Below are 21,334 nucleotides of genomic sequence, written 5' to 3'. Positions count from 1 at the left end.
AAACAATTCATATAGATGCTTGACTATCTGACACACCTGTGTTATGTTTTTACCTGTGAGCCTGCTGGGCCTGTGTGCCTAACTTTATGCTTTTACACTTGTGCCGAAATAAAGAAAAGTAACTTTTAAATTGGACTAAGTGTCTCTGTGGTGCGCCCTTATACTGGATATCTTATTAAGTTATTATCTTGGAAAGTTTTTTATTTTTGGTTGCTATTTCTTCTGCTCGCAGAGTTTCTGAGCTTTTGGCATTACAATGTGATTCTCCTTATCTTATTTTCCATGCTGATAAGGTGGTGTTACGTACCAAACTTGGTTTTCTTCCTAAGGTTGTTTCTAACAAAAATATTAATCAGGAAATTGTTGTTCCTTCCTTGTGTCCTAACCCTTCTTCTAAGAAGGAGCGTCTGTTACATAATTTGGACGTAGTCCGTGCCTTGAAGTTCTACTTGCAGGCGACTAAGGATTTTCGTCAAACATCTTCATTATTTGATGTTTTTGCTGGGAAACGTAGGGGTCAGAAAGCTACGGCTACCTCTCTTTCTTGTTGGCTGAAGAGTATCATCCGTGTTGCATATGAGACTGCTAGACAGCAGCCTCCAGAACAAATTACTTCTCATTCTACTAGGGCTTTGGCTTCCTCATGGGCATTTAAAAATGAGGCTGCAACTTGGTCGTCTCTTCACACTTTTTCCAAATTTTACAAAATTGATACTTTTGCCGCATCTGAGGCTGTTTTTGGGAGAAAGGTTCTTCAAGCAGTGGTGCCTTCCGTTTAGGTTCCTGTCTTGTCCCACCCTTTCATCCGTGTCCTATAACTTTGGTATTGTATCCCATAAGTAAGGATAAAATCCGTGGACTCGTCATATCTTGTAAAAGAAAAGGAAATTTATGTTTACCTGATAAATTTTGTTTCTTTTACGATATGAGTCCATGGCCCACCCTGTCGTTTTTTTCTTAAGACAGGTTTTTATTTTTATTAAACTTCAGTCACCTCTGCTCCTTGGCTTTTCCTTTCTCTTCCTAAGTTCTGTCGAATGACTAGGTTGGGGGGAAGGGAGGAGCTATTTATACAGCTCTACTGTGTAGCTCTTTGCCTCCTCCTGCTGACCAGGAGGTGATATCCCATAAGTAAGGATGAAATCCGTGGACTCATCATATCGTAAAAGAAATACATTTATCAGGTAAGCATAAATTTCCTTTTTTCTCTCACTCATTCCAGCGAACCCAGTGAAGGCTCAGGCTTTCCTGAAGTGTGTTTCAGACCTGGAGTTATCAGGAGTAATCATGTCAGTTCCGTTTCAGGAACAGGGTCTTGGGTTTTATACAAATCTATTCATTGTCCCAAAGAAAGAAAATTCATTCAGACCAGTTTTGGATCTAAAGATTTTGAATCGATATGTAAGAGTTCCAACTTTCAATATGGTGACTCTATAAGGACTATTCTGCCTTTTGTTCAGCAAGGGCATTATATGTCCACAATAGACTTACAGGATGCATATCTTCATATTCCGATTCATCCGGATCACTTTCAGTTCCTGAGATTCTCTTTTCTAGACAAGCATTACCAATTTGTTGCTCTTCCTTTTGGACTTGCGACAGCTCCAAGAATCTTTTCAAAGGTTCTCGGTGCCCTACTCTCTGTAATCAGAGAGCATGGTATTGCAGTGTTTCCTTATTTGGACGATATCTTGGTACTCGCTCAGTCTTTACGTTTGCAGAATCTCACACTAATCAACTAGTGTTGTTTCTTCAAAGACATGGTTGGAGGTTAAATTTACCAAAACGTTCTTTGATTCCTCAGACAAAGGTAACCTTTTTAGGTTTCCAGATAGATTCAGTGTCCATGACTTTGTCTCTTAACAGACAAGAGACGTTTGAAATTGGTTGCAGCCTATCGGAACCTTCAGTCTGTCATTCACTTCAGTAGCTATGTGCATGGAAGTTTTAGGTCTCATGACTGCAGCATCGGACGCGATCCCCTTTGCTTGTTTTCATATGAGACCTCTCCAGCTTTGTATGCTGAACTAATGGTGCAGGGAATATACAAGGATATCACAATTAATATCCTTAAATCCCAATTTTCGACTTTCTCTGACTTGGTGGTTAGATCACCATCGTATAATTCTAGGTGCCTCTTTCGTTCGTCCAACCTGGACTGTGATCACAACAGATGCGAGTCTTTCAGGTTGGGGAGCTGTTAGGGGATCTCTAACAGCACAAGGGGTTTGGAAATCTCAAGAGGCGCGATTACCAATCAATATTTTGGAACTCCGTGAAATTCTCAGGGCTCTTCAGTTGTGGCCTCTGTTGAAGAGAGAACCATTCATTTGTTTTCAGACAGACAATATCACAACTGTGGCATATGTCAATCATCAGGGTGGGACTCACAGTCCTCCAGCTATGAAAGAAGTATCTCGGATACTTGTTTGGGCGGAATCCAGCTCCTGTCTAATTTCTGCGGTTCATATCCCAAGTATAGACCATTCGGAAGCAGATTATCTCAGTCGTCACTTTACATCCGGCAGAATGGTCTCTCCACCCAGATGTGTTTTCTCAAATTGTTCAGATGTGGGGGCTTAAAGAAATAGATCTGATGGCATCTCATCTAAACAAGAAACTTCCCAAGTACCTGTCCAGGTCCAGGGATCCTCAGGCGGAAGCAGTGGATGCATTGACACTTCTGTGGTGTTATCAACCTGCTTATATTTTCCCGCCTCTAGTTCTTCTTCCAAGAGTGATCTCCAAAATCATCATGGAGCAATCGTTTGTGCTGCTGGTGGCTCCAGCATGGTCTCACAGGTTTTGGTATGTGGATCTTGTTCGTATGTCCAGTTGCCAACCTTGGCCACTTCCATTAAGACCAGACCACCTATCTCAAGGACCGTTTTTCCATCAGGATCTCAAATCATTAAATTTGAAGGTATGGAAATTGAACGCTTAGTGCTTAGTCATAGAGGTTTCTCTGACTCAGTGATTAATACTATGTTGCAGGTTTGTAAATCTGTTTCTAGAAAGATTTACTATCGAGTTTGGAAGACTTACATTTCATGGTGTTCTTCTCATAAATTCTCTTGGCATTCTTTTAGATAGAATTCCTAGAATTTTATAGTTTCTTCAGGATGGTTTGGATAAAGGTTTGTCTGCAAGTTCCTTGAAAGGACAAATCTCTGCTCTTTCTGTTGTATTCCACAGGAAAATTGCTAAACTTCCTGATATTCATCGTTTTGTTCATGCTTTGGTTTGTATCAAGCCTGTCATTAAATCGATCTCTCCTCCTTGGAGTCTTAATTTGGTTTTGAAGGCTTTACAGGCTCCTCCATTTGAGCCTATGCATTCTTTGGACATTAAACTTCTTTCTTGGAAAGTGCTGTTCCTTTTAGCCATCTCTTCTGCTAGAAGAGTTTCTGAGCTATCTGCTCTTTCTTGTGATTCTCCTTTTCTGATTTTTCATCAGGATAAGGCAGTTTTGCAGACTTCATTTAAATTCTTACCTAAGGTTGTGAATTCTAACAACATTAATAAAGAAATTGTTGTCCCTTCTTTGTATCCTAATCCTAAAAATTCTTTGGAGAGATTTTTACATTATTTGGATGTGGTGAGAGCTCTGAAATATTATGTTGAAGCCACTAAAGATTTCAGGAAGACTTCTAGTCTATTTGTTATCTTTTCTGGTTCCAGGAAAGGTCAGAAGGCTTCTGCCATTTCTTTGGCATCATGGTTAAAGCTTTTGATTCATCAAGCTTATTTGGAGTCGGGTAAAGCCCCACCTCAGAGAGTTACAGCTCATTCTACTAGATCAGTTTCCACTTCTTGGGCTTTTAAGAATGAAGCTTCAGTTGGTCAGATTTGCAAAGCAGCAACTTGGTCTTCTTTGCATACATTTACTAAATTCTACCATTTTTATGTATTTGCTTCTTCGGAAGCAGTTTTTGGTAGAAAAGTTCTTCAGGCAGCTGTTTAAGTTTGATTCTTCTGCTTATGATTTAAGTTTTTATTTTTTGAGAATAAACTTATTTGGGTTGTGGATTAATTTTTTTCAGCGACATGGCTGTTTTTATTTTGTCCCTCCCTCTCTAGTGACTCTTGCGTGGAGTTCCACATCTTGGGTATTGCTATCCCATACGTCTATAGCTCATGAACTCTTGCCAATTACATGAAAGAAAACATAATTTATGTAAGAACTTACCTGATTAATTTCTTGTATATTGGCAAGAGTCCATGAGGCCCACCCTTTTTATGGTGGTTATGATTTTTTGTATAAAGCACAGTTATTTCCAAATTCCTTTGTTGATGCTTTTTACTCCTTTCTTTATCACCCCACTTCTTGGCTATTCGTTAAACTGAATTGTGGGTGTGGTGAGTGGTGTATTTATAGGCATTTTGAGATTTGGGAAACTTTGCCCCTCCTGGTAGGATTGTATATCCCATACGTCTTTAGCTCATGGACTCTTGCCAATATGAAAGAAATTAATTTATCAGGTATGTTCTTAAATTGTTTTTGTTTTCTTTCTAATAACAGTGAGGGGTCCACAAATTCACTCATTACCTATAGGAAATACTTTACCTGGCCACCAGGAGGAGAAAAAGACACCCCAAAAAAGGAATAAGTATCCATCCCACTTCCCCTACACTCTCAGTAGTTCTTTGCCTCGTGTCATGGAGTTTGGCAGAGAGAGATTTTGAATTTGTGTCCTAAATTGATTGTTTCCTGCAAGAGAGGAGAGGGGAGTTGTTAATAATCATGTAATCCTCTTAGTAGAGTTGTGGTGAAGTTTAGCTACTGGACATCGCAGGGAAGTTCCCAGGCTTCTTTTCAGTCAAATTATGCTGTCCTCCCATATAGGCAATCGGTGTTAGTTACACTGCTTTCCTTCATATAACAGGTCCCTGTCAGGTTAAGGATTATGCTTTCAGACCTGGAACCGCAGCGTGCAGACTTGGAGTGGATTCATGACTGCAATGAAGACCTCTGACTGGTAAGTCCTAGGATCTCTCTAAGCCCTTATACATGGCTTGTTGCCTAACTCAGGGGAATTGGAGACTCAGAGTATGGCCATATATCCTCCAGTGAGAGTGGGAAGTCAGTACTAGGGACACCATTTTTTATACTGAGTGTGGAGTGGAAAGGGTGGTGTTATAACTTTTCAACGTTGCCGACTATTAGGTTGTCATGGACTAAACAGTTGGGCGTACTGGTTATTGCCGGAGGTATATCTGCATATGCCTGCAAAATGCTCCCGATTTAGGGATAAGGCCGGAAAACTTTTCTCCTATGGAGGACTACTGAAGGCTTAGTGACTTTGCACTTCTGTTTGGCGTGTTTTTTTACACTCCTTGCCGCACACTAGGTTTGTGGATTGGCAGTGCTTTGTGAACCGTAGACAGGTGGTGAAGCACTCTAAACAGAGCAATCATTTGGAGCTTACTTTATTAGGTGGTCTTTATTACCTTTGGGGACAATTATACAGGCAAGTTTGAGGACTCTTGTCAGTTTTCCACAGGAGGAGGTGAGCTCTCCTGTTTTGTTGGAAGCTAATAAATGCATGATGAATGGGGTTATCTCCACTCTAGCTATGCGTACGACCATCCCTTTAGAGGATAGTACATCCTTTAAGGATCCCATGGACAGAAAAATGGACGAATATCTGAAAATGTTCATTCAAAATGGTTTTCTCTTCCAACCTGCCGCAGTTATAGCAGCGGTGGCTGGAGCTGCCACCTTCTGGTGCCACTCCCTTTTTGAATTGGTATAGTTTAATCTTCTCTGAAGGAAATTCAGGGCCGCATTCGAGCTCTGAAGACTGCAAATTTTATTTGTAACGCAATTATGCAGGTCATCAGACAACGTCATATCATCTAGGTTGGCTATACTCGACAGAAGGCCCCTCTGGTTAAAGTCCTGGTGGACATGGTGTCAAAGTCCAAACTTTTTTCCTTGGCTTTTAAGGGTAAAACCTTATTGGGGGGGGGTTACTTTGTTTTTGAAGAGAAGCTCAGCCATCAACGGCTGGAAGGTGAATGTGGAAAAAAGTTCTCTCATTCCAAGCACAAGAGAGTGAGTTTTCTTGGAACCATTGTAGACTCTGCATGAAATTTTTTTCTCACATAGCTATGAATAGAGAAGCTTCAAGGCTGCCTGTCGTCCTCTTCAGTCTACCCCTCGCCCCTCTGTGGGAGCCTATGTATTGAGGTAGTAGCCGTATGGTGTTCGCTTCGGATGCTATTCCGCTTGCTAGTTCAGTTGAATGGACACCATTCAAACCTGTCCCAAGTAACCTATCTGGATCCTATGACTAAAGAGTCTTTCATGGTGGGTCTTTCAGGAGCCTGTGCTCCAGGGAATTGACTTCCTTCACCCATACTGGGAGATCTTAACAGATGCTAGTTTGACAGGTTGTGGTAGCAGTATGAGAGCTCAGGGGATTTGGCGCCAAGAGGAAGCGAAACTTACGATCAACACTATCCTCAACGCCTTGCAGTAGTGGCCACAGTTGCATTCCATCCATTTTATTTGATTCCAGTCGGACAACATCCCTATGGTGGCCTATGTCGATCACCAGGGCGGAACTCGCAGTTCTCTGACGACGAAGGAGCTCTCTCTTATCTTCAGTGGGTGGAGACATATCTATGTCAGATATCAGCCATCCACATTCACGGTGTGGACATTCGAGAAGCAGATTTTATTAAGCAGACAAACTCTACATTCCTGAGTATAGTCTTAACCACGAGAGATGGGAGTGTCCAGGTATAGATTTGATGGCCTGCTATCTCAACACAAAGGTACAGATTGAGATTAAGGGATCCTCTAGCGGAGTTAGTGGATGCCTTAGCAGTTCCGTGGAACTTCAATCTAGTATATCTCCCCCCTAACACCAACCCCCCCCCCCCCCCGTCCTCCTTCCTCGTTATAGCTCGGATCAAGCATGAGTGGATTCCTGCAATCCTAGTTGCTCCAGCATGGCCACGCAGGACCTAGTATGCACATCTAGTGAGAATGTCATCTGCCCCTCCATGGAGCTTGCCTCAGCAGCTGGACCTTCTCCAGCAAAGGTCCTTTCTTTTATCAAAATCTAGATTCTCTGTGGCTTACTGCATGATGATTGAACACTTAGTTCTGTCAAATAGTGGATTCTCTTAAAGGGTGATTGATACTTAGGTCACCAGGCGTATTTACCATAAGGTCTAGAGAACTTAACTATCTTGGTGTGCGGAACAGGGATTTTTTGACACAGGGTGAAGCCCCCCGCAGATTCTGAAATTTCTTCAGGAAGGCTTAGAGAAGGGCCTGTAGACTAGTTCTCTTAAGGGTCATATTTCTGCCCGTTCTGTTACCCTTTCTGTTGGCTCGGTTGCCAGTTGTTCAGTTTGTTCAGGCCATTGTCAGAATTAGACCTGTTTTCAAACCTGGTGCTACTCCTTGGGGCCTTGATCTTGTTCTTAGAGTTCTTCAACAAGGTCTGTTTTGAGCCTATGCATTCCATTAATATTAAACTTTTATCTTGGAAAGTTTTTTGTTTTTGTTAGGGATCTCTTCTGCTCGTAGAGTGTCTGAGTTATCTGCTCTTCTATGTGCCCCATCTTATCTAATCTGTCTCTTATCTAAGCTGTCTTACGGACTATGTTAAGGGTTTTGCCGACGGTCATTTCTACTCATAACATAAATTAGGAAGTTGTTGTTCCGTTCTTTTGTCCCAATCCGCCTTCCTCTAAGGAGAGGTTGCTTCATAATCTGGATGTGGTTAGAGCATTATCTACCTTCATGTTACCAAGGATTTCTCTGTCATCTTCGGTATTTATCCTGCAGTCTGGGGTCAGAAGGCCACTGCTGTTACCTTATCTTTCTGGATCAGGAGTTTAATTTGAATGGCATAAATTGAAGCAGGCCAGCAGCCTCCATCTCAGATTATGGCACATTGTGTCTTTGTCTTGGGCCTTCAAGAATGAGGCTTTAGTGGAACAGATAGGCAAGGCTGCTACTTGGTCTTCTCTACATACTTTCACTCAATTTTACAAGTTTGAAGTTTTTGCCTCTTCTGAGGCATCCTTTGGGAGTTATTCAAGCGGTGGCGCCTAGTTCTTAGGACTGCCTTCCCTCCCTATTCATTTTGTGTCCTTCACAGCTTGGCTATTGGTTTCCCATAAGTAATGAATGAATTTGTGGACTCTCACTGCCATTAGAAAGAAAACATGATTTATGCTTAAATGATAAATTATTTTGTTTCTTGGCAGTGGAGTTAACAAACCCACCCTGAAATTATATAGTGGCGGCAGTCTTTTGGCACCTCTTAACCCCTTGTTTCTCTACTTTTCCTTATCCTCTGCTTGAACTACTGAGAGGGTAGGGGAAGTGGGAGGGATACTTATTGCTTTATTTGGGGTGTCTTTGCCTCCTCCTGGTTGCCTGGTGAAGTATTTCCCATAGGTAATGAATTAATTGGTAGACTCTCACTGCCAAGAAAGAGAAGAGAATTTATCAGGTAAGCATAAATTATGTTTTTGTGTGGAGAATTTTTTGGTGTTGAAGTTCATAAAATGTGTGTGTGTATGTATGTGTATATATATATATATATATATGTGTGTGTGTATAAATAATTCATTAAAATTATGGGGGGAGATAAAAAACTGAAATTAAAATCCACCATGTCTCGAAATTAAATCATTGTAAATATTTGCATAGGAAATTAGCACATCTAGGCAAGATTCCCCGCTTGCTTTTTCCCAGAAATACCTCATATACAATGTTACCAATGCACAAGAGAATTCTGGGTAAGATATGCAAATTAGATATACAAATTATCAGTTTTTTTGCTTCAAAATACTGTTTTAACACAGCTATCCTTTTAACAGGATTATTGCAGCAAACCAGAAATCACTCACTAGACGGCCTGTTTCGTTCTTTTTGGAACTCATCAGTAGGAGATAGATTTCTGGTTGCTGCATTGGTAAAGCTATTTTCAAGGTTAAACCAAAATTCATTAAAATTATGGGGGGAGATAAAAAACTAAAATTAAAATATTTTTATTAATATTTTTTAATTTCAGTTTTTTTATCTCCCCCCATAATTTTAATGAATTTTGGTTTAACCTTGAAAATAGCTTTACCAATGCAGCAACCAGAAATCTATCTCCTACTGATGAGTTCCAAAAAGAACGAAACAGGCTGTCTAGTGAGTGATTTCTGGTAAAAGGATAGTTGTGTTAAAACAGTATTTTGAAGCAAAAAAACTGAGAATTTGCATATCTAATTTGCATATCTTACCCAGAATTCTCTTGTGCATTGGTAACATTGTATATGAGGTATTTCTGGGAAAAAGCAAGCGGGGAATCTTGCCTAGATGTGCTAATTTCCTATGCAAATATTTACATTGAGATATATATATCATTCATATATAATATTTTTGTGGTAAATATAATTAAATTTTTACACAAATGTGTTTTGGTTGTGTTAACTTCTGTTCATTTTCATATTGTTTTCTAGTTGTCACACCTGAAATGCAGAATCTGGTGCAACGTCGAATTTATCCTTTTCTGTTGATGGTAGTCATTTTAATGGGAATTTTATCCTTCCAGATCAGGCAATTTAAGCGCCTCTATGAACACATAAAAAATGACAAGTAAGCTTTTTTTATTTCCTTATCTCATAATCTAATTCTCAAATTCACATTTAGTTTGTTCTCAGCAGTGTTAGTTTTTTAACCTTGTTTTGATATTTCGAGAGATTACATTTTAAGTTTTTTTTTTTCCTTGTTTTTTTTTTTTTATCTTATTAAAAATGTCACACTTGGCTACAATGTTCATTATTGCATGACATTTATCTACCTTTAAGCAAGACAAGGTTTAAAGTCCTATTGTTTAAAGGGACATTAAACTTTTTTATTTAATGATTTAGAAAGAGCATGCAAATTTAAACAACTTCCCAGTTTACTTCTATTATCGAATTTGCTTTAATTCTCTTGAAAGCCTTTGTTGAAAAGCTTAACTAAACAGTAAGTAACTGCTGATTGGTGGCTGCACATCTGCAAATGGATGCCTCGTGTGATTGGCTCACCCATGTACATTGCTTTTTCTTCAACAAAGGAGATACCAATTATCTAATATATATTAGATAATATAAGTAAACTGGAATGTTGTTTAAAATTGTATTCTCTATCTGAATCATGAACATTTAAAACATATGCCTCTCTCAGAACCATATATTAACCAGTGGGTATACAGTATGTGCTCTAACTCTAAGAAGGAAGGCCTCCAAGAATGGCTAAGGGATAGGGAAATCCCAAAAGGAGAGATGCAGAGCTTTCTCTACTTTCAGAGATTTTAAAACCTCCTTAATTAAAATGTATATTTAATAATCCCTTTAGGATTAGAAGGGAGAATCAAGACCTTTGTTCCTGTGTAACAGAACAATATTAGAAACTGCAGTTTTTATTGCATTAAAAATTGAAAGAGAAAATATACCCTGTGTGAAATAAACTGACTTATGCTATATCTTGGCTGTAAGAGTGTTTCTCATTTCAGACTTCAGAGTCAGGACTGGATTTATATTAAGGCAGAGTCGGCATGTGCCTTACAGGCACCATTCATAGTCGTCTGTCTCTGCCTATTATAAATCCGGCCCTGGGCATGCAAAAACTCACCTATTTATAATGCCCCTTTTACTTGTGCCCCGGCCACCTGTGTGAGATACGTTGTTTTTTTTTTTGTTTTTTTTAACATTGACAGGCGTGTTAGCTATCAGCATGCTCCCGTGCTGCTGCCTTGAGGTCACATTGATTCCTGTTACAATGGTGCAAGTGCTGAGTTACTGAACCGCCTACTGCAGCTTCCTGTAACAGTGAATCCTCTATTGTGTAGCGATTCACTGTTTACAGCTGTTGTCTTGACAGCACCTTAAATTTATTTCAAGAAAAACCCTTAAATAATGTTTAAACACTGTGCTTGTTTTAAATATTTTTATTTTGAAATATTTTTATTGCAGTTTTCCAGGTTTAAACATAATTAACAATTTGTATCAGATTACATTGTGCATATAAAACAAAGAGAAAAAAACAAACCAAAAAAATCTTTTATTTCTTTTACAAGATATGACGAGTCCACGGATTTCATCCTTGTGGGATATCGCCTCCTGGTCAGCAGGAAGTGGCAAAGAACTGCATATATAGCCCCTCCCTTCCCCCCCCCCCCCCCAGTCATTCTCTTTGCCTGTGTTAGTGATAGGAAGAGGTAAAGAGAGGTGTTTAGTTTAGATTCTTCAATCAAGAGTTTTTTGTTTTTTAAATGGTGCCAAAGTGTACTTTATTTTATTACAGAGCAGCTTCAAGTAGTCTCTTTTTTAGACTGTGGGAACTGGTGGATTTTTGTCTCCACTGTGCCTCCCAGGATTGGCTGCGTTTGCTGTACATAGTCTTGGAAATTCTTAACTAAGACTTCTCTGTTTCACAGGACCTCAGGAGGAAAAGTGGACCTCTTGACACTGTGAAGTTACAGTAAGTGAACTTACTGTTACTCAGCATGAAGGTAAGTGCAGTTCTTTTATTCTGGGACACAGAAACAGAATCTCAGATAGACTGTATGTTCACTATGCTTTGGGCAGACGTTTCATCTGGGGTAATGGGAACTTCATCCGGAGGTCTTTGCTACCCTGATTCTCAGGTGGGGCAGACCGGAATTGGATCTGATGGAATCTCGACAGAATGCCAAGCTTTCAAGGTACGGATCCAGGTCCAGGGATCCTCAGGCCGAACTGATAGATGCCTTGGCAGTGCCTTGGTCGTTCAACCTAGCTTATGTGTTTCCACCGTTTGCACTCCTTCCCCGGGTGATTGCTCGGAACAAACAGTAGAGGGCTTCAGTGATTCTCATCGCTCCTGCGTGGCCTTGCAGGACTTGGTATGCCGATCTGGTGGACATGTCCTCTCTGCCACCGTGGAAGCTTCCATTGAGGCAGGACCTTCTCATTCAGGGACCCTTCCATCATCCGAATCTAGTTTCTCTGCAACTGACTGCTTGGCGATTCAACGCTTGATTTTATCTAAGCGAGGGTTCTCTGATTCGGTCATTGATACCTTGATCCAGGCACGTAAGCCTGTTACTAGAAAGATTTACCATAAGATATGGCGTAAATATCTTTCTTGGTGCGAATCCAAGGGCTACTCATGGAGTGGGGTTAGGATTCCCAGGATTTTATCTTTTCTCCAAGACGGTTTGGAGAAACAGTTGTCGGCAAGTTCCTTAAAGGGACAGATTTCTGCTTTATCCATAAACATATACGTCTGGCAGATGTTCCAGATGTTCAATCTTTTTGTCAGACTCTAACTAGAATCAGGCCTGTATTTAGACCAATTGCTCCTCCTTGGAGTTTTTGAATTTAGTTCTTAAAGTTCTTCAAGGGTTTCCGTTTGAACCCATGCATTCCATAGATATTAAGTTATTATCTTGAAAAGTTTTATTTTTGGTTGCTATTTCTTCTGCTCGCAGAGTTTCTGAGCTTCCGGCTTTACAATGTGATCCACCTTATCTTATTTTCCATGCTGATAAGGTGGTGTTACGTACCAAACCTGGTTTTCTTCCTAAGGTTGCTTCTAACAAGAATATTAATCAGGAAATTGTTGTTCCTTCATTCTGTCCTAACCCTTCTTCTAAGAAGGAGTGTCTGTTACATAACTTGGACGTAGTTCGTGCCTTAAAATTTTAGTTGCAGGCGACTAAGGATTTTCGTCAAACATCTTCATTGTTTGTGGTTTTTGCTGGGAAATGTAGGGGTCAGAAAGCTACGGCTACCTCTTTCTTTTTTCCTGAAGAGTATCATCCGTTTGGCATATGAGACTGCTGGACAGCAGCCTCCTGAAAGAATTACGGCTCATTCTACTAGGGCTGTGGCTTCCTCATGGGCATTTAAAAATGATGCTTCTGTTGAACAGATTTGCAAGGCTGCAACTTGGTAGTCTCTTCATACTTTTCTTCTATAAGGTACGAAGAATCCACAGATTCATCCTTTACTTGTGGGATATTATCCTCCTGCCAAAAGGAAGTGGCAAAGAGCACCACAGCAGAGCTGTCTATATAGCTCCTCCCTTAGCTCCACCCCCCAGTCAGTCTTTTTTTGGGAACTCCATCCGGAGGTGTTTGCACAATTGATTCATCAATGGGGCACACCGGAATTGGATCTGATGGCGTCTCGTCAGAACGCCAAACTTCCTTGTTACGGGTCCAGATCAAGGGATCCTCAAGCAGTACTGATAGATGCTCTAGCAGTACCCTGGTCGTTCAACCTGGCTTATGTGTTTCCACCATTTCCTCTCTTTCCTCGCTTAATTGCCAGAATCAAGCAGGAGAGAGCTTCAGTGATTTTGATAGCCCCTGCGTGGCCACGCAGGACTTGGTATGCAGACCTGGTGGACATGTCATCTCTTCCGCCATGGACTCTGCCACTGAGACAGGACCTTCTGATTCAAGGTCCGTTCCAGCATCCAAATCTAGTTTCTCTGCGGCTGACTGCCTGGAGATTGAACGCTTGATTTTATCCAAGCGGGGATTCTCTGAGTAGGTCATAGATACCTTGATTCAGGCTCGAAAGCCTGTCACTAGGAAAATCTATCATAAGATATGGCGTAAATATCTTTATTGGTGCGAATCCAAAGGCTTCTCATGGAGTAAGATCAGGATTCCTAGGATTTTGTCCTTTCTCCAAGAAGGATTGGAGAAGGGGCTATCAGCTAGTTCCTTAAATCAATTTTACTGCAAAAGCGTCTGGCAGATGTTCCAGACGTTCAGTCGTTCTGTCAGGCTTTAGTTAGAATCAAGCCTGTGTTTAAACCTGTTGCTCCGCCATGGAGTTTGAATTTAGTTCTTAAAGTTCTTCAAGGGGTTCTGTTTGAACCTATGCATTCCATAGATATTAAGCTTCTATCTTGGAAAGTTCTGTTTTTAGTTGCCATCTCTTCGGCTCAAAGAGTTTCTGAACTATCTGCATTGCAATGCGACTCGCCTTATCTTGTTTTCCATGCTGATAAGGTGATTTTGCGTACCAAACCTTCCTAAGGTTGTTACTAATAAGAATATTAATCAGGAGATTATTGTTCCTTCTCTGAGTCCTAATCCTTCCTCTAAGAAGGAGCGTCTGTTGCACAATTTGGACGTGGTTCGTGCTTTTAAGTTTTACTTGCAAGCGACCAAAGATTTCAGTCAAACATCTTCTCTGTTTGTTGTTTATTCTGGAAAACGTAGAGGTCAAAAAGCTACGGCTACCTCTCTCTCTTTTTGGCTGAAAAGCATCATCCGTTTGGCATACGAGACTGCTGGACAGCAGCCTCCTGAAAGAATTACAGCTCACTCTACTAGAGCGGTGGCTTCCACATGGGCTTTTAAAAATGATGCTTCTGTTGAACAGATTTGTGAGGCTGCGACTTGGTCTTCACTTCATACCTTTTCCAAATTTTACAAATTTGATACTTTTGCTTCTTCGGAGGCTATTTTTGGGAGAAAAGTTCTTCAAGCAGTGGTGCCTTCTGTTTAGCCATCTGTCTTGTCCCTCCCGTTCATCCGTGTCCTGTAGCTTTGGTATTGTATCCCACAAGTAAAGGATGAATCCGTGGACTCGTCGTACCTTATAGAAGAAAAGTAAATTTATGCTCACCTGATAAATTAATTTCTTCTATGGTATGACAAGTCCACGGCCCTTCCTGTCATTTTAAGACAGATTATATTTTTTTATTTTAAACTTCAGTCACCTCTGCACCTTTTAGTTTCTCCTTTTTCTTCCTGTACCTTCGGTCGAATGACTGGGGGGTTGAGCTATATAGACAGCTCTGCTGTGGTGCTCTTTGCCACTTCCTGTTAGCAGGAGGAGAATATCCCACAAGTAAAGGATGAATCCGTGGACTCGTCGTACCATAGAAGAAATTAATTTATCAGGTAAGCATAAATTAACTTTTTCCAAATTTCACAAATTTGATACTTTTGCTTCTTCTAAGGCTGTTTTTGGGAGAGAGGTTCTTCAAGCAGTGGTGCCTTCCGTTTAGGTTCCTGTCTTGTCCCTCCCTTTCATCCGTGTCCTATAGCTTTGGTATTGTATCCCACAAGTAAGGATGAATTCCATGGACTTGTCATATCTTGTAAAAGAAAAGGAAATTTATGCTTACCTGATAAATTTATTTCTTTTACGATATGACGAGTCCACGGCCCACCCTGTTATTTTTCTACAGACAGGTTTTTGTTTTTGTTGATCTTCGGTCACCTCTGCTCCTTGGCCTTTCCTTTCTCTTCCTAACTCGGTCGAATGACTGGAGGGGGTGGGAGGGGCTATATTTGCAGCTCTGCTGTGGAGCTCTTTGCCGCTTCCTGCTGACCATGAGGCGATATCCCACAAGTAAGGATGAAATCCGTGGACTCGTCAAATCATAAATGAAATAAATTTATCAGGTAAACATAAATTTCCTTTTTTTAAGACACGATGAGTCCACAGATCATCTTAATTACTAATGGGATATTCACTTCCTGGTCAGCAGGAGGAGGCAAAGAGCACCACAGCAGAGCTGTTAAATAGCTCCTCCCTTCCCTCCCACTCCAGTCATTCTCTTTGCCTACGTTGGTGATAGGAAGAGGTAAAGTGAGGTGTATAAATTCTTCAATCAAGTGTTTATTATTTTTAATGTAGTACCAGAGTGTGCTACTTTGTTCTAGGGTGTAGCCGTGGTCCATATCAGTCACTTCAATAGATCCTTGGTGGCTTTAGAGCAATGGGAACTTGTGGGACATAATTCTCACTGCGCCTCCCATACATTGATGCTGCCCTAACAATGATGGCTTAAGTAAGATTACTCAAGCTTTATCTTTATCCACAGGGCTATGTGAGGAAGAGGACCTCATAAACCTGCTGAGCTGCCCTGCTGTCGGGCAGATTTTTAAGGTAAGTGCTGACTTGTTTATTCTGGGGTCAAGACATTTAACTCAGAGGAAAGTGGGCACTTTAATTTTATTCAATTTAAAAATATAAGGCTCATTGAAATCAGGAGCTCTTTATATTTGGGACATCAAGCTCTCTGGACAGGAGGGTACTTGACGGCCATAATTGCAGGCACTGGGGCTGGGAGTTGAGCTATTTTTAAATTTTGCTAATGGTGATTCCTACGGCTTAAACATATAATAAGCCGGTCGGGTGAGAATGCAGTAACGCCCACAATGGGCGGGGCTTCAGTTTTGCGCGCTTCCGGGATCTGCGCAGTATTCAACATCTCTTCTGTGGCAGAAACGGATGAGGACCGTGTCACTATAATCGCATGGTTTTCTAATCACATTAAAGCAGGCGGTTCTAGTGTTACTTGTTCCGGTTTGGTGTCGCTGTAGCCCTGGATCGTTTCAGTTCAACAAGTGGGAGTGAAGTCCGGTTGGCAGGTAGGCACCTCAGCAGAGTTGCTGAGGTGTAGGGCTGTCTACATAGCAATTCATTTTTGATTTGTAACCTCTGAGTACACTTTTTGATCGTACAGTAAAAAAGTTGCACTTTTGAATTTAAAGGAACAGTAACGTTTTTTGCATAAAACTTTTTTTGGGGAAAATTTAAGTTTTTATTGCATAATTATACTATTGGAACTCAGTATGGATCAAGGAGACTTGCAAAGTGTTACTTGCTCCTTGTGTTTTTGATGCAAATGTGGAACCACCTATCCCTTTCTGTCCCTCATGTATTGAGAGGAATTTAAACTATAGGGAAAAGATTTTTTTTCTAAGCAAAACTTTTCAAAGGCGGATACTGTCCAAGAGTCTGATGAGGTTCAAGGGATGCTGCAGCTTTCTCCCCAAGCGTCCCAAAATTTACCGCCCACACAAGCAGTGCCCTGCTAAAGCTCCCGCTGGAGTTACTTTAAAGGACATTGCTTCTCTTATGTCTTCTACAATTTCTGATGCATTGTCTGCTTTCCCAATATTGCAGGGCAAACGTAAGAGGAAAACCAGACATTCAGTCAGTCCTGATGCAGTTTCGGAAGTACCCTCCCAAGGCCATGAAGAGGAGGGTACTGCTGTTTCATCTGAGGGGGAAATCTCAGATTCAGAAGGTTCATTCCCTCTGACGGATTCAGAGGTTGTAACTTTTAGGTTTAAGCTAGAACACCACCGCCTACTACTCAGGGAGGCTTTGGCTACTTTAGACGACTGTGACTCCACGGTTGTGGTCGCCCATCGTTACTAAGGAGTGGTAGAGACCAGGCATTCCCTTTTCTCCTATTTTTAAGATGATGATTCTCATAGCCGACTCTTTTAAGGAAGCTTGGCAAACCGTTCCTAAGGTGGAAGGAGCTATTTCCACCTTAGCCAAGAGAACCACTATTCCCATAGAGGATAGTTGTGCTTTCAAAGACCCTATGGATAAGAAGTTAAAGGGTTTACTTAAAAGGATTTTTGTTCACCAGGGTCTACTATTACAACCTGCTGTGTGCATTACGACAGTCACTAGCGCAGCAGCATATTGGTTTGATGCTTTGTCCAAGTCTCTCAGGACTGAGACTTCTTTGGAGGAGATCTAAGGCAGGATAAAAGCTCTGAAGTTAGCTAATGCTTTTATTACGGACACTTCTCTTCAGATTATCAAACTGGCAGCTAAGAGTTCGGGTTTCTCTATCCTAGCCCGCAGAGCCTTATGGTTAAAACCTTGGTCTGCGTACGTGTCATCTAAATCTAAGCTTTTAGCGATTCCTTACAAGGGGAAGACCTTGTTTGGACCTTGCCTGACAGAAATTATTTCTGATATCACGGGAGGTAAGGGTTATCTCCTTCCTCAGGATAAGAAAAACAAACTTTGCATCCTCATTACCCAGTCATGTTAAAGACACCGCACACATACTCCGTCTTATCCAGGATGTCACTTGGTCAGCTAACAGCAGCTGACTGACTATAGATGTGGTATCGCTATATTCTAGCATATCACATGATTATGGTATCACAGCAGTCAAATATTTTTTATATGTGGTAAGGGTGACTCACTTTTTGCTTAAACACAACTATTTCCTTTTTGAGGGGGTTTACTATTTGCAGAGACAAGGTACAGCCATGGGGGCAAAGTTTGCCCCCTCATATGCAAATATCCTTATGGGATGGCTTGAAGCTAACTTTGTCTATGCAAATTGTAATCCCTTTATTTCATACGTTCAATTCTATAAACAGTTTATAGATGATTTGCTTATAGTTTGGTCCTCTGGTGAAACAACTGCAGAGATGTTCATCAATTATCTGAATGAGAGTAATAATGGGGTGAATTTCACCCATGAATGGCGAAAATCAGAAACCAGTTTTCTGGACATTACTCTCATAGGTGATCCAATTCAATTCCAGCAAGGCAGATTTCAGTTCTGTCTGGAAAACTTCTTTAATTTGTTGGACTAATGTGCTAGGTTTTGATATTTGCTGTTCTTCTGTCTCTACCTCTGCTGTGGATTCTGAGTCTACAGATTCTTGGGTAGCTGGGATGTCTGATAATAAAGATTTTTTTCTTTGCTTAGGATTTTGACAAGCAGTCTTTGACAGATTGGTTTTTACCTTTCATTATGCTTTAATTATGGGTATGCTTATAGATGTGCGAACTTGCTAGCAGAAGGTAAATTAGATGAACACAGGCTCTTTTAAAGTAGCATTCGAATAAGGTTTGCTCCTCTAACTGGATTCTGGTAATTGCTTACAGGTCTTGCACTGTGGAGATCAGTCTTTAACACTTATTAAACATCTCAACAAGAGCTAAGGCCAAGAAATCTGATGGAGCCAGTAATCCCTACTATATGCTATCTTGATTGTATCTCAATCACTATGTCTTTCAAACATTGTGGTATTAAGACAGGATTCAAACCACAACATATTGTGGGAGATATTACTTGTGAATCACTGACTCCAGTGTTGTACATTAATTATTACTTGAATCACTATTCAGGGTGATATCATGTTTATTATCGTCCAATGAGGGTTATAGCTTATTGTAATGATGGCTGAACTTGAGTGTTAGAAAATTCTCAGAAAAGTCTCAAAGGCGTTCTTCACTTATGTTTAAATAATTTTGTAATAGTCTTTAATGCCTATGTATGCTCCTGACCAAAAGCTGAAGACCTGTAACTCTGAGGGACATCCAGGTCTCAGAAATTTCTCAGATCAGAGCTATACAATATAAGATGTGCAAAATCTCTAAATGGCGGTTCCAACTAAACACTCTCCCTTAAGAGTTGTTAATTCAAGTATTCCCCCATTCAGTAATAAGAAGTCTATACTTGCGGTAAATCTGGCGTTCCTCACCCTGTGAAGGTGGATAGATGTGTCCTCCTTTGTCCTTCTCCCTGATGTGCGATATTGCCTAGGATTACAACACTTTTCTGGTGGTATTTCAACTGTGCCCTCTCTCATTAACAGGCACTACACAAACAAATGCGGTATTTCTGCTATCACCGGAGCGGATCCCCCACCCAACGGTGTGCAGAATCTCCTTGTATTGGAACTCTGCTTTCCCCTTCACCACCGCTTCTGCGGCGTCAACCGATAGTCTTTAAGGCCCTGTGTAGTGCCGCGGATTGTCTTGCTAATTCTGTTTCCAGAATTACCACAAACTGGATTAGGAAATTTTAGCTGTAGTTGTGGTATACATTTTCTCTTATTAATCACTCAATTTCTTGTGAAAGTGTTTTTTCAGTCTGTAATCACAGAGCTCAGTCAAAACACATCTATTCGCAAAGGTCGCTAGCTCCACCCCTCGTTTTAAATATTTTTAAAGGGGCAACGTGTAATTAATTTGACAGTATCACGCAGGCGGGGGGGGTGTTTAATATTAGGCCCCTTTTATTCTATACACTCAGCCTTATTACCCTGTAAAAAAAAAAAAAGTGTTTAAACTTGTAGCAGTGGGGGAGGGGGATTCGGTGCCTACCTAGAATGGAAATCCGGCCCTGTTTGGAGGTGAATTTCTGAGTAGTGTTTTAGAGCTCGCCAAATTTTGTTTCCAGGTTTGATTCCATTTCTTAATTTAGTTAAAGGACCAGTAAATACAATAGATTTGCATATTCAACAAATGCATGATGCAATAGCACTTAGTCTGAACGTCAAATTAGATTTTTTTATTTTTTTTTCTCAGAAAAATGTCATGGTTATGTCTAGTTCCACTCCTTGTGTATCATGTGACAGCCATGAGCCAATCACAAATGCATATACGTATATTCTGTGAGTTCTTGTACATGCTCAGTAGGAGCTGGTGACTCAAAAAGTGTAAATATAAAAATAATTTGGACATTTTGTTAATGGAAGTACATTGGAAAGTTTAATTTTGACTTGAGTGTCCCCTTAATGGTATAGGTAGTCTCAGGTGGCTGCACTATTTTCTACATTATTTGTATATTCTATGATTACTTTAAAATAGAGATCTTATAAAAAGACACTTTTTATTCTGGAGAGCCTATATATAGGCTTACAGTTGTAAGAGTTGAATTTTTTTAATTTTTTTCATTGTGCTTTGCTAATCTAGTTTCTGCCTGTTAAAGAATTTTTTTGACATTGTATTGTTTAAAATGGCAGCTTTGGCTCTAACCCCATGAAATAACATTTTTTTTGTCACCACAAAAACTAGATTTATACTTATTCATAAACTGATTAATTTTTTTATGTGAGCGATGACGTTACCCAAATACTTTTATTATATATTATAGGACATTATTATTATATAAGGCCAAGTGTGTTTGTCTGAAGCTGTCGTGCGCAGTAGACAGCAGGAGGACAAAAACACCTGGCCTTACCTGACATGCTGTTTGCTGCGAAAGTGGGCGTGGCCGACGGGAGCGTGGCTGGACGCGGCCGGCGCGAGAGAGAGGGGAGAGAAATAGAGAGGGGGAGAGACAAAAATAGATGGGAAAGAGCTAAAGAGAGGGGACGAGCAAAATAGAGGATGGAGAGAGCAAAATAGAGGATGGAGAGAGCAAAATAGAGGATGGAGAGAGCAAAATAGAGGATGGCGAGAGAGAGCAAAATAGAAGATGGCGAGAGAGAGCAAAATAGAGGATGGCGAGAGAGAGCAAAATAGAGGGATGGCGAGAGAGAGCAAAATAGAGGGATGGCGAGAGAGAGCAAAATAGAGGGATGACGAGAGAGAGCAAAATAGAGGGATGGCGAGAGAGAGCAAAATAGAGGGATGGCGAGAGAGAGCAAAATAGAGGGATGGCGAGAGAGCAAAATAGAGGGATGGCGAGAGAGAGCAAAATAGAGGGATGGCGAGAGAGAGCAAAATAGAGGGATGGCGAGAGCAAAATAGAGGGATGGCGAGAGCAAAATAGAGAGGGATGGCGAGAGCAAAATAGAGAGGGATGGCGAGAGCAAAA

At 40.7% G+C, this 21,334-nt stretch overlaps 1 protein-coding gene across 1 annotated transcript in view; it reads left to right on the top strand.

Annotated features, from left to right (window-relative positions):
• The window catches only part of LOC128661552 (E3 ubiquitin-protein ligase MARCHF6), a 415,446-nt gene that overhangs the window by 392,145 nt on the left and 1,967 nt on the right, over positions 1–21,334 (top strand). The window contains exon 16 of the mRNA XM_053715795.1: positions 9,421–9,616. Coding sequence (XP_053571770.1) covers positions 9,421–9,616 — 196 coding nt within the window. The remainder of the gene's footprint in view (positions 1–9,420; positions 9,617–21,334) is intronic.

This window comes from Bombina bombina, chromosome 5 (assembly GCF_027579735.1).
Source record: "Bombina bombina isolate aBomBom1 chromosome 5, aBomBom1.pri, whole genome shotgun sequence".
NCBI classification, from domain to species: Eukaryota; Metazoa; Chordata; class Amphibia; order Anura; family Bombinatoridae; genus Bombina; species Bombina bombina.
This window is presented reverse-complemented; position numbering and strand designations above follow the sequence as displayed.